Consider the following 14,737-nt stretch of genomic DNA (forward strand, 5'->3'; position numbering starts at 1 on the left):
TCAGAGAAAACGAACGACACCTGCCTCTGATTGAGAACCATACCAGGCCAAACACATAAATACTACATAGAAAAAAGAACGGACTACCCACCCCAACTCACGCCCTGACCAAACTAACACAAAGACATAATAAAGGAACTAAGGTCAGAACGTGACCGTACAGAACGTACAAGTTTCTCTTGTACTCTAAGGACCTGGGGAAGAGTTGCAGGGGGAAGAGAAGAATATGCCAATTTGAAAGCTAAAAAAAAAATAGAGGCCCCTGCTGTACATAACAAATACATTGGTACAGACAAGAGTAAATGTCTTAAATTAAAGAATGAATGCAGCAATCATCTAGCTGACATCTGTAAAGCTTTCTCTTTCAATGTTGCTTCTCTTGATGGGCCTGGGGAGAATATGCATTATCTCTAAACAGCGTAGCCTAAATATTCTTCCCTGGCAAACAATTTCAGATTAAAACCTCTGAAAACTAAATCCTGTTTCTGATGCATATTTTACGTGGTTGAAATACTGACAGCTGTAAAAGGACCAATCACTGACTAAAAATACCCATATTCGCATTTGCTCAAAATACTGAAAGAAATCTTACCATGTTGCTCCACTCCTTTTCCTGAGACAAAAATAACATTTGGTGTATCATTGTACTGCAAGAAATACATAATTCTGCATGAGTTCATTTCATATTAGGCTACAGGTGAGATGTTATAGGCCTGTCAGTGTCAAGATTTCTATTTCTATTTCAATCTCAAATTCAAAAGTATAATTTTAGCTGTCTAATTCCGGCTCTCACATTTGTTGGCAAAGTAAACACTTTATAATACGATATATTAGTTTCTCACAAGATCACAGTCTTTCACAATAAACAAGTCATTCACAATAATACTCAAAGTAGTCATAGTAATAGAGAAATTTGTATTTCAAAGTGTCAAATATTTAAGTAGGCCACTTCCAAATGGAGAGCCATAGTAATAATTTGAAGTTTATTTGTTCTGAAGATACGGAAAAGTTAACAGCACAATTAAATAGTAGCCATACATACTGTACAGTAATGGCAGTGTAGTACAATACAAGGACTACTTGTACAGTGGTGCAATAGAGGCAACAGCGGTGTGGGTGTAGAGATGTGCAAAGAGGGATCTTGTGACAAGAACAAGGAGAGAATAGATACTTTATTGTCCATTGGTTAGAACAGAAATCTGTCCTCTGTTTTTCCCAACACCCTTCAGTGCAGCACCCCTGAGTGGAGAGTGTAGGGGTGCCTTGCTCAAGGGTAAAATGGCAGGAAATGGTACATGGGAGCCTTCCAGCTGCCAGTTCAAATCCATACCCATTTTTGTGTCATCCTTGGCTTGAACAATTGTAGTCATGGCACCACACTCATTCATTGCTCCTGTAGTTGCCTAGCCCTAGAGCACCCTAGTTTCCTGATCCTGATCGTACGGAATCAAAGTGGTGCACATTTTTGTTTTTGCCTTAGCACTACACATCTGATTCAAACCATCAAAGCTTGATACGTTGATCATTTGAATCAGCTGTGTATTGATCGGACAAATATAAGAATGTGCCCCTGAACCAGAAATGTGTCCCGGCCCGGGCAAGAAAAAATGGGAGTGGAATTGAACTGGCAGCTGGAAGGCTGTTGGTCATTGATCCCATGTACCAACTTCTGCCATTGTGCCCTTGATCATGATCAAGCCACCTAACCCCCCACAATTTCTCTCCATACAGGGCCTCTGCACTGCTGCTGACCCTGTGTCAACTTGTGTATTTGTTGGCGATGGGAAAGAGTGAAGACATATTTTCCATTCTAACCAATGGATTATGAAGTTGTATTAAATTCCTATTTAGCGTCATTTATGCCTTTATCCAGATACTGTCCATCTAGAGAGGGATAGACAGCCCCGACAACACCAGCTGGCTCCCCATGTACTCCACTCCTGTAATGTAGACGCAAGGAGTCAGGAAGCAGGTGCAGTTAGTGAGTTTAATGATAATGAACATGGAACGATACAAAACATGGAAACACAAACAATACTACCTGAAGACTGACAAAACAGAGTGCAGGATAAATGTTAAGTAATGAAGGTAATAATGAGGTCCAGGTGTGACTGATGATAGGGTACAGGTGTGCATAAAGATGGATTGCTAGGACCGGTGGTTAGTAGATCGGTGACGTCTAGCACCGGAGAGGGAGAGCGGGGGTAGACGTAACAACACCAGGAAATATATGTCTACCATCAAGCATTATTTTCTGGAAAAAATAACAACACATTATAGACTCCCCTGCACAACCATTTGTTGAAATATATCAGCGCAATGTTGATGGGACACCTTTCACGTTGATTATAACCCACAGACCCCCAAGATGAGTATTAACCATGCGCTATCGCTCACATAGGATAATGAATTGTCTAAAGCCAAATCTTTCTCTTAGTTACTCTTTCTCATCAATATACATTTTTTTGTAGTAGACACACTAGGATTATGATTATGGGCTAGAATTTGGATAGATATCTAGCCAGCTTGCCTAACAATAGAACATAAGTTAACCAAATCCTCTAGCTACTTTAGTTAGTTAGCTAGCTAGCTAAGTTCAGGTTAACTGGGCAAGCCACCCCATCAGCTTTGGGGGTATAAAGCTATATCACAATTGCTTGCACAGAGAGCAACTATGGTAGCTTAACAACAATACATGGATGTAGCTATTATTGTGTTTCACAGAATTAGCTATTCAAGTTAGCTAGTTAGAGTCGAGAGCTAGCTAGTTAGCTACTACCGATGTTACAGCAACCCACAATCAGATGTATTTTCCTGTTGCAAAAAGTTAGCTTTTTGGGTGGCATAGACAGCTTTTAAAAGACTAGACAGTTTTTGCTAGGCCTTCAGACAGTGAGTGGAATACAGTTAGATTGATAGCTAGCTTGCTTGGTTGCAGATTAGTTAGACTAATAACACATTCATGTTACCTAAAGTGAAATGCAGCCAGACCTTCATAGCAGTCCTGTCTCAATGAACCCCAACAACACAACACTCAACCCTTAGCTACCCCTAGTAGCTAAAGCTAGATAGCTAGCTAAATTTCTTCTTGTTGGTTTAGCTTTCTGGCAGACTAAACACTTTGTGGCACCAATTTAGAGGTTCTGAGTTGGAATCCATGCCACTACAAGTATGGTGAGAAATGCATACATTCTTTGGTGTTAAGATGGTGTCTTCCCTAAGAATGAGATGGAGAAGCGGGGTCTAAACCCTTGGATAGTGGTTTAGTTGTTGTTTTTTTTTACTCAGTCATTTGTCCAGGGTCAGGAGGCCATAGATGTCCCCGTCTATTTCATGCCGCTCCGCAGCACCTGATTGGCTGCGATAAGCATGACACTGATGATGAAAGCAATGGCGAAAGCACATATCAGGCTCTTGCGTACACACGTCTGCTTGACTTGCTGCGTTGGACTAGCTGCTTGATAAGGAAGGTATTTTGGAGGAAAAGAGCTACTGTACATATAACGCAGCTACCTCCGGGCTATGCGTTTTCCCACCACGTCAACTTTCCATATCTCTCACCTGTTAGTCCCTCTCAGTTAATCTATATGCCTGTCTCAGTGTGTTATAGTGTGTACAAGAAGTCTCTTACGATCTATATCCACCAGAGACGCATGTTAAAGTGTCTCATACAGTGTGAACTATAAAGTGTCTACTACAAAGTGTGTACTATAAGATCCCTTACTGTCTATATCCACCTGAGGTGCATGTTAAAGGGTGTATCATACAGTGTGAACTATAAAGTGTCTACTACAAAGTGTGTACTATAAGATCCCTTACTGTCTATATCCACCTGGCAGGCCCCTGGCTTCTCTATATGGCTCTCCTCGGTCTTGATGATGTTCTCGATGTCCTTCATGGTCAGGTGGTCGCAGAACGTACGCACGCACAGGCAAACAGGAACTGTTGATTTATGTTTTTCACCCCAATGGATATGGTTACGATTTGGGAATGGTAAGTTGATCCTGGACTTTCTAGCCTGAGAGAACAGCACAACACTGCCCATTGATGCGTGTGACATATTGAATGACTGTCTTGACTTGGGAACATACACTTCCAGTACACACACTACAACGTGTGTGTTTGTTCTAGATTGAACACAAAAACACTGCTTTAGGCATAGACATTGCCGAGGGAAGCCTGAATCGGTCCCTAAATATTTGGTAAATCCTATTACTGTCCATATGGGAGGGTAATTATCTGGCAAACTGTCACAGAATTAACACCTGATTACATCTACATGGATTTCACTTCCTTTGATAAGTTGGGTCTAAAACCCTTGGATGGGAATGTGGACCATAGATCATCAGTTTCAACTGTTCTGCCTAATTATTATTCGACCATGCTGGTCATTTATGAACATTTGAACATCTTGGCCATGTTCTGTTATAATCTCCACCCGGCACAGCCAGAAGAGGACTGGCCACCCCACATATGCTCTCTCTAATTCTCTCTTTCTTTCTCTCTCTCGGAGGACCTGAGCTCTAGGACCATGCCCCAGAACTACCAGACATGATGACTCCTTGCTGTCCCCAGTCCATCTGACCATGCTGCTGCTCCAGTTTCAACTGTTCTGCCTTATTATTATACGAACATGCTGGTCATTTATGAACATTTGAACATCTTGGTCATGTTCTGTTATAATCTCCACCCGGCACAGCCAGAAGAGGACTGGCCACCCCACATAGCCTGGTTCCTCTCTAGGTTTCTTCCTAGGTTTTGGCCTTTCTAGGGAGTTTTTCCTAGCCACCGTGCTTCTACACCTGCATTGCTTGCTGTTTGGGGTTTTAGGCTGGGTTTCTGTACAGCACTTTGAGATATCAGCTGATGTACGAAGGGCTATATAAATACATTTGATTTGATTTGATTTGAAAATAAGCCTCTTTAACGGGGACACATAACCATTCACCCCCAGATCATTCCCCTACGAAATGTTTTTGCATTGCAACTGCAGTTAGAGTACAGTAAAACTGCATTTATTCTGCAATTACTGTGTACAAAATATCAAAGTCGAATGCAGTTACTGCATTTTTGTAAGGGATGGGCCTGCATACACAAGCTTTAACTAAGTCACCAAGGCCCTTCATATCTCCCAAGTAGCCAACGACATCAAAACAGCTGGATGCCGAGGTTTGATATCCTTCAACATTTTGACAAATTGTATCAAGAACATAGCACATGCCACATACTGTAAAGTAACACCTCTCAGTCTATTCCCATGTCGGTTATTTATTTATTTTACCTTTATTTAACTAGGCAAGTCAGTTAAGAAAAATTCTTATTTTCAATGACGGCCTAGGAACAGTGGGTTAACTGCCTGTTCAGGGGCAGAATGACAGATTTGTACCTTGTCAGCTTGGGGATTTGAACGTGCAACCTTCCGGTTACTAGTCTAATGCCCTAACCATTAGGCTACCCGGTTATGTATGAGGGGATGTTCTACTTTGTCTTACAGCAGCCTGACTTCCATCAGAACCTTCAAAGAGACAGATGAAGGTGATATGAAGCCTGGGGGATTGGTGATGATACTAGGCTAGAATCCAAAACATCTCAGATGAGGAACGATGGCAACAGGCATCATAGTGATCAGCTGGGATCCACAGATACAACATGGACTGACAATCAAATGTGTGTGCCCACTAGTGATACTGCAATGTAAGCATCATCAAAGGGACATACTATCTAAAGTCTTCAACCACATGTGACAGATTGCACACCTGGGACCTAGAGACTCTGGAAAGCCAAGAGGCGACTTGAGATGGAATATAATAGCAATCCATAAATCTACTGAACCCAAGAAAACACGTCAGTTTTGAAGTTGAGTTACTATCTGAAATGTCATGTCAAATAGCGCTTGTTCATAGAGCTGGTCATCATTCAAAGACAGTGTTATGATTGTAGGTCTTATGCAATTTTCACTCATCAATAGTTGTGCATTAATATACTTTATTTATGTGAAATACCATCCCACGACAGACAGACATCTGGTGTGATCAATTAACATATGTCACAGGGGGCGGAAAATATACAGTAACATGTTTTTGCAAGATCCAGAAACATTGAGTATCAAATTACAATACAATGAATGGAACTAGAACATTCAGTAGACTCAACATTTATACATTACAACACGTTTTGTTTCACCTGTAAAAGAAAATACATTTTTGACTGGTTTCTATTTCTGTACAGCTTTGCTTTGACAATAAACTATGTTTTGTTGACACTTTCTTTAAAAGTACAATGCCAAAGTGTCTCAGAGCATAAGGCAAAGTAACAGGTTGTCAAACAACCTTCTCCAGACCCTCGGTTTCAAAGGGCAACATATTATCGTCTCATTAGAATATGTAAAAAATAAAGACATTTAATTAAGCAGTGTAGTCAACTGTCGCACAAACTGAATGTACCAACAACAGATTTACCAGTTAAATGTAACAACAAATTAGGTGGGGTCATCTACTCTTCTTCATCATTGCATTCTTTTTGATGATGTAAGGAAAATGTACAAAACAGTAACTATTCAAAACATAGACAAGTATGTTTTGCGCAGTACTACAAAGTGCTACATTTAAAGTACATGTAAATTGACCATGTGCAATTGTATTATGTCCTCTTGCAACCTTGATGCCTTTAACAAAATGCTCATGCACGTGAGATAATTGTTGTCCTGACTGTTTTTAGACAGAACAGTAATCATTATTCCATCACCTCGGTGGTATGCTTGTTCATAATACACAAATACTGGTTCTGACAATCATGTCAAACACAAAAAAGTTATATTCAATACAAATTAAATATCCTCAGCCTCCAATACATATTTCAGTATTATAGAGAAGGGCATTTTATTTTTGTTATTTTGTTCATGCTCCACAGTATCTCTCCAATGCTTTGTCCTATTATTTTCGTTACATTGAGATCTCATCTCTGATTCATACACTTCACAGCTGAATAGTCAAATCTTCAACAAATATAACCCATGTCATCATGCCCACATTGAGAACCAACAACAGAACCCAGGGCTAGATTCAATCCCATTCTGCCTTAACTGACAACTGCATAGCAGTTCGTTTAATTGTTTTTATTTAGGCGATGTCGGAGATGTAACTGCATTGGAGCTGTCAAATCAGCAAGCGGCTTCCTGCGTTAAAGCTATTGCATTAGTGATTTATTTATCCGTTATTTTACCAGGTAAGTTGACTGAGAACACGTTCTCATTTGCATCAACAACCTGGGGAATAGTTACAGGAGGGGGATGAATGAGCCAATTGTAAACTGGGGATTATTAGCTGACCGTGATGGTTTGAGGGCCAGATTGGGAATTTAGCCAGGACACCAGGGTTAACACCCCTACTCTTACAATAAGTGCCATGGGATCTTTAATGACCTCAGAGAGTCAGGACACCCGTTTAACGTCCCATCCGAAAGACAGCACCCTACACAGCGCAGTGTCCAGGGGCATTGGGAATTTTTTATTTTTTATGATAAACTTGGATTAGTTAACACAACGTGCCATTGGAACACAGTAGTGATGGTTGCTGATAATGGGCCTCTGCACGCCTATGTAGATATTCCATAAAGAATCTGCCATTTCCAGCTACAATAGTCATTTACAACATTAACAATGTCTACACTGTATTTCTGATCAATTTGATGTTATTTTAATGGACAAAAAAATGTGCTTTTCTTTCAAAAGCAAGGACATTTCTAAATGACCCCAAACTTTTGAGCGGTAATGTATATTTTGTTGTATAAATCTTCATTGTTTACTTCAAGGATTTTCAATTTGAGTGTCATTTTTTCTATTTTGGCTACATTTTCTCGTTCTGAACTTATAACACAGGTGGGAGTTTAAGGACGGTGTGGTATCAAATCAAAGTTTATTGGTCGCATACACAGTTTAGCAGATGTTATGGTGGGTACAGCGAAATGCTTTTGTTGCTAGCGCCTAACATTGCAGTAAAATGTCAAACGTGACAATGACGACAAGAGCAGCGGCTCACCAATTTGATAGCTCCAGCACAGTTACATCACCTAAACAAGGCATCTATCACACCTAGACATCACCTCAACAAAACAATGAAACTGCTATGCAGTTGTCAGATAGCGCTGGAACTGATTGAATCTAGGCCCTAATGATGAGCTATTAAATGTTCATGATCTTGTGGTTTGTAAGAGACCTTTAACTACATACAGTGATTTACTTTCATAGCTTTGGTTGACATTTGTATCTTACATATGTATACAGATTCTCTCAGTATTCATGGACGTCATTCAATGGCAACATTGGCAAACATGCAGAACACTTTAAAGACCACTGGGATAGCGTAAATGTTACACAGGCATGGAGTAGTGCTTTATTGCAGAGCTTCACAGGCCATGTGATGTTCAGTATAGCTGCGGTATAGTTCCAGAATGAAAGAGGATAGAAACCTGATGTTTCAGTAGTGCCTTAATGGTCATGAACAGTCTTAATCAAGTTTTCATGAAATATCGGAAGGAAACTTTGGTCATCAAACTATGATGCCCATGAAAAATGACTGTTGCTTCTACATTGACATAGTTTTATCATAAAGTTACTGGTCCCCTCCCCCATGTTAAACACTTGGAACACTTGGAATCAAGGTGACATCCCTTTAACTCTCATTTTATTACACCAATTGTAACATGATGTTATCTTACCTAAATACGTTCTGCCCTGTAACCAATAAAAAATATGTGTTTTCAGAGAGGCGTGGTGCACATAGCTAGATAGCTACTCTACTGGTGCTAAATTTTGACTGTAGGGTGATAGTAAATATAATTAAAAGTTTACCCTCTTCATCTATGGCAAAGCTACTTACTGTATATGTTACCCCATTCATCCGTGTCTGGTGTTCATTTCTGGTTAGCTAGGTATTCAGCCAGCATGGAACAAAAGCCAACAAATCGTCAGTGCTGCTGTAAACCTCATCACAAGGAGACATTCCAAACAGGAGATGTATAAAAAATATATATATTGAATTGATGCAATTTTAACGTTGTTTGAGTTGCTTTGTGTATCACCAAATGTGCTTGAGATGATTTTACTGCAACACTTCTCAAAACATCCAAGTTGCTTGACATAGAGCTTTCAAAAAGCTGTCAGTCAAGGTGAGCTCATGAATATAAGCTCCCCACCCACTTAGCCTGTCTTGTTAAACTTCCTGGTAGTTTCAGAATAACTGTTTAGGTCCTTTAAAGATGAGTAATTTTTGTTTGTTTCTTTTATCTCATAGACGTCCGGGCTTTGCATCCCAAGGACAACAAGAACCTAACATGGGACAGAATCAGATTGAAGGTAATTGCTCCTGCTTTGATTCACCAATGCAGGGCTGCCCTATAGATGAGCCTAAAGGACTATATAGATCATGTCTGGCCGGTGATATCACATGTGATATATATATACTCATGATTTATTGCTCAATATAGCCATGTAAATAGGACTGACCAAGGAGCACAAAATATATTCCATCATTCATCTTATACAGAGCTAACAACCCTCTTCTTTGTATGTTAATAAAAACAAATGTGTTAAGAGCAAATTCTTATTTACAATGACAGCCTACCGGAGAACAGAAGGGTTAACTGCCTTGTTCAGGGGCAGAATGACAGATTTGTATGTTGTCGGCTCGGGGATTTGATCCAGCAACCGTTCGGTTACTGGCAAAAAGCTCTAACCACTTAGCTACCTGCACTAGGCTATGCACATATAACAAATATCAATAACATACTTTAGGATTTCTCAGTGATATGCTAATACAATCCATCACGTCTGAGCTGTTTTTCATTGGCAGTAAGATATACTATGATGATCGTCATGGGGTGCTCAGTGAAGTTAATAGTCCACAGTACGTCGATAAGAACAGTTCCCCAACAAACTACTTTTACAATACGAGCATGTAGTCTACTAAACAGCCCTTATGTTCATGCAGAACTGTGAAGTATTCCTATCATTAAATATTATTTGGTAAACAGTACAGAAAACAAATTCTCCATTCCCTCCCCTGACCACTGAACTTTGGTCCTTAACCTGACACCTTGACCTCCGACCCCAACCCCATTAACAAAAGTGAAAGTCACAGTTGGCCATACGTGATTTAAAACACACCTATGTTTGTTACACAGTTCTATGGATATACACTTATTATAACTTCTACAAATGTTTCAAGAGACGACTGGTTAAATCCATGCACTTCATGCACAGATGATGGTCATCCTCCAGGCCCACATAGTAGTGGCTCAATGGGTTCCATTTAGAAAGGAGTTTAAGGAGCAAGTTGGGAAATATGCCCATGAAGTCAATTGGATGAGAGCCATGTATTATTTTCCTTTCAGTTTATTTAAATGTTGGTTTGATCATCTGTTGTTGTTTTTGTCATTGTTGTTGTTCTGGTCATGGTTGTGTTTGTGGTTTAGAAGTTTTTCCTCAGTCATTTGTCCAGGTGTCTTACATTAGTCTCTTTCAGAGGGTCAGGAGGCCATAGGTGTCCCCGTCTACTTCATGCCGCTCCGCAGCACCTGATTGGCTGCGATAAGCATGACACTGATGATGAAAGCAATGGCGAAAGCACATATCAGGCTCTTGCGTACACACGTCTGCTTGACTTGCTGCGTTGGACTAGCTGCTTGACAGGGAAGGGAGGCAAGAGGACAAGGAAGGTATTTTAGAGGAAAAGAGCTACTGTATATATAACGCAGCTACCTCCAGGCTATGCATTTTCCCACCACGTCGTCAACTTTCCATATCTCTCACCTGTTACTCCCTCTCAGTTAATCTATATTCCTGTCTCAAAAAAAAAACAATTATACAACAGTGTATTATAGTGTGTACAAGAAGTCTCTTATGATCTATATCCACCTGAGACGCATGCTCTGAGTGAACTATAAAGTGTCTACTACAAAGTGTGTACTATAAGATCCCTTACTGTCTATATCCACCTGGCAGGCCCCTGCGTTCTCTATATGGCTCTCCTCGGTCTTGATGATGTTCTCGATGTCCTTCATGGTCAGGTGGTCGCAGAACGTATCGTACAGCAGCCTCTTCAGCTCCTCCACCGTCAGCTTCTGCATGTCAGTCTGGACACAAGCACACACGCACAGACAATCACAAGCTGTTGTCACTATGGTGGAGATACTGTTTCAAGGATGATTTTATGTTTTTCACCCCAATGGAGTGAACAGCACAACACTGCCCATTGATGCGTGTGACATATTGAATGACTGTCTTGACTTGGGAACATACACTTCCAGTACACACACTACAACGTGTGTGTTTGTTCTAGATTGAACACAAAAACACTGCTTAGGCATAGACATTGTCAAGGGAAGCCTGAAAGCCTAGGTTTCTTCCTAGGTTTTGACCTTTCTAGGGAGTTTTTCCTAGCCACCGTGCTTCTACACCTGCATTGCTTGCTGTTTGGGGTTTTAGGCTGGGTTTCTGTACAGCACTTTGAGATATCAGCTGATGTATGAAGGGCTGTATAAATCAATTTGATTTGATTTGAATCAGTCTCTAAATACTTGGTGACTCCTATTACTGTCAATATGGGAGGGTAATTATCTGGGAAACTGTCACAGAATCAATGCCTGATTACATCTACATAGATTTCACTTCATTTGATAATAAGACAAGCGTAGGAAAGGGATGGCACTGTCCTATTAACCATCCAACCAAATCTGGCAATTACATTTGTCTTTGTTCCAAGTCACAAAGACTTAGATAAACGCGATAAATAATAAATAATTTGATAGATAGAAGACAGCTATAGCGAAGCATCCTGATCACCCAGAAGACTTTGCTTCAGCTTGTCAGTGTTAATCAGCAGGAGAGATGCGGGTAATGATTACTTACCTTCCAGAACACGGAGTCAAAGTCGGTTCCGTGGAACTTGTCAGGCATCCCGGCTGCTGTCAGCTTGGGTCCGAGGAGAGTGACAAACTCCTCAAAATCCACCTGACCATCACCTGTTGATGACAGTGGGGCGAAGACATCTGTTATGCTAGTAGGTTTGCGAGCACACATGAATGCGTGTATGCATACCCATGTGGGTGCCTGTGTGTGTGCCTGTGTGCGTGCCCTGAGTATTTTCGTCGGTGTGTGTGTGTGCGTGTCTCACCGTCCATGTCCAGTCTCTGTATGATGACCTCCAGCTCCACCTCGTTGGGCATGTATCCCAGGGATCTCATGGCCATGCCTAGCTCCTGCTTGGAAATAAAGCCATTCCCATCACGGTCAAACACCTTGAACGCCTCGCGGATCTCTGCAGAGAAGACACATACAAAGGAGTATATGAAACCAGCCTACCTATTCTGTGCGCCTAAGAAATCAATCAATCAATCAATTAATGTATGGTTGTGCGTGTGTGTTTGGTGGGTGGATCTTAATTGCACAAGGCCTATTATTTGGCCGGGAAGAGTACTTTTATTGATTCTACACATCACTTTGCTCAAGTTGATTCTCTCCAACCGACTTGTAAGTTGCAGCAATTTTTGGGGTTGTAAACGGCCTATTTCGCATCGATATTAGCCACGAACATTTATTCCAGTGCTCAAATTTATAAAAAATGTAAGTAGGATAATTTTGGTCATCGGAGTCGTAATGGTATCCAATTAAACTTTGAGTGAGGCGTAGTGCCTTTACAGTTGGCCCTCGAAACAAAGCTAATCGAGAATGATGTTCTGTAACCCAACACTGGAGAGTTGCTTGAAGAGTAATGGATGAGAAAAATACTAGGATTGAAGCAATGGAAGGAATTATAACTTTATAACAAATCTTGCAAAACATTTTCAGTTAACAGGAATATGTTAGCTGTAGAGACAAATTATAATGCTTTTTTTTTGTCATGAAGTTAATTGAAAAAAAAAAAAATCTGTCTAACATTGGCCAGCTAGCTATGCATTTAGCTTTCTATGTGTGCGGTTCACAGTTATACGAATTGTAATTTGTCTTTTTTAATGTTTTAGGAACTCCTGAGCAAACCAGAAAGCAAGGCTATCATCTTGTGAAACCCAGTGGAAGTAAAGAATTCAGCTAAAGCATTTAATGTTACTGGAAATTGAATTAACAATTTTGTAAAATTGACTTGCTCCTTCAAAAAAATAGATTCTAAGTCCGACTTGTCATAGTTCGTTATTGAAGTAACGTTAGAGATTGAAGATATTTGTCTTGCAATGCAGCTGAAGTAACTCTTTTATTGCTTATTGTGTAGTAGAGGATAAAAAAATACCCGTATTCCTATGGATGGGTTGCTTTGTAGCCGATCTGTGTATAGACCTTAAAACATTTGGTATAAATATTAGTTCAGAATAGGGGTTTTCATTTTTTTATTGCTTCCAATTGTTAATCATTAATCCCATAGAAATTGCAGGAAACATGTGAAGGAAATGTGACTGTTACATTTCAAACTGCAAACTGTTGGGATTGAGCCAAAGTCAGTATATTTCAAAAAAGTTTTGTGAGATTTGTGTAACTCACGACTTACGTGAGGGTTGGGTTTGGATTACAATCATGTCACTTACCCACTAACATGGGATTGTATCACCTAGGGAAACCTTTCATGAAGCTGTGCTAATTAAGTTCTATCCAATCATAACACCCTTCAAACAGTGAGACAGACCTAACCATTACACAGCACCTCGGGCCTCGGACATGTTTACATAAGACAACGCAATTGATGTGTTTGACAGTGATTCCTCAAGTCTGCCACTGTTTTGGTCATATTGACAATTGAGACGATGCACGCTTGCATCTACACTGCCACTTGTCAATATTCCAAAATAATTCAAAACTGACACAGAGCATTTTGTGTCCCTCCACAACTTGTTTTGTGATATGATTCCATATAAAACACTGCGTAACAGATGCACACTCTGGTAAGAGATAGTGAGAAAGCTGTAAATGCGAAACATCACCAAAACACACACATCGCCACTCTCCAGTAACTTGAAAGCTGATTTAGCTAATATGGCCTGTCTGTTCATTGTGCCTGCGAGCTACTACTAGCTAGCTTCATTGACAACAGTGGTGGAGAGTACTTACGTATAAATACTGTAAAGTACTACTTTAGTTGTTTTTTGTACTTTACAATTAATATTTCATTGATAATTTTAACTTCACTACATTCCTAAAGAAAATAATGTACACGGAACTAACATAGAAACGCAACAGGCAACCATTTTAAAGATTTTAATGAGTTACAGTTTACAGCCCTAATCCATGGATTTCACGACTGGAAATTCAGATACCTTAAAAAGAATGTTGAGATGTGGATCAGAAAACCAGTCAGTATCTGGTGTGACCACCATTTGCCTCATGCATTGCAATACATCTCATTTGCATAGAGTTGACCAGGCTGTTGATTGTGGCCTGTGGAATGGTGTCCCTCTCCTCTTCAATGGCAGTGCGAAGTTGCTGGATATTGGCGGCAACTGGAACACGCTGTCGTACACGTCAATCCAGAGCATCTCGAACATGCTCAATGTGTGACATGTCTGGTGAGTATGCAGGCAATGGAAGAACTGGGACATTTTTAGCCTCCAGCAGTTGTGTACAGATCCTTGCAACACTGAGCCCTGCATTATCATGCTGAAACATGATGGGATGCCGGTGGCTGCATGGCACGACAATAGGCCGCAGGATCTCGACACGGTATCCCTACATTGATAAAATGCAATTGTGTTCATT

At 40.4% G+C, this 14,737-nt stretch overlaps 1 protein-coding gene across 2 annotated transcripts in view; it reads right to left on the reverse strand.

Moving 5' to 3' along the window:
* Positions 1-7,694: 7,694 nt before the first annotated feature.
* Positions 7,695-14,737, reverse strand: part of LOC112249724 (calcium-binding protein 7) — a 66,323-nt gene continuing 59,280 nt past the window's right edge. For both annotated transcript variants that reach the window (XM_024419499.2, XM_024419500.2), the window contains 4 exons: positions 12,171-12,314; positions 11,906-12,018; positions 10,980-11,130; positions 7,695-10,676 (listed from right to left, as the gene is read on the reverse strand). In XM_024419499.2, coding sequence (XP_024275267.1) covers positions 10,549-10,676; positions 10,980-11,130; positions 11,906-12,018; positions 12,171-12,314 — 536 coding nt within the window. In that variant the 3' untranslated portion in view covers positions 7,695-10,548. The remainder of the gene's footprint in view (positions 10,677-10,979; positions 11,131-11,905; positions 12,019-12,170; positions 12,315-14,737) is intronic.

Source organism: Oncorhynchus tshawytscha, linkage group LG04 (genome assembly GCF_018296145.1).
Source record: "Oncorhynchus tshawytscha isolate Ot180627B linkage group LG04, Otsh_v2.0, whole genome shotgun sequence".
NCBI classification, from domain to species: Eukaryota; Metazoa; Chordata; class Actinopteri; order Salmoniformes; family Salmonidae; genus Oncorhynchus; species Oncorhynchus tshawytscha.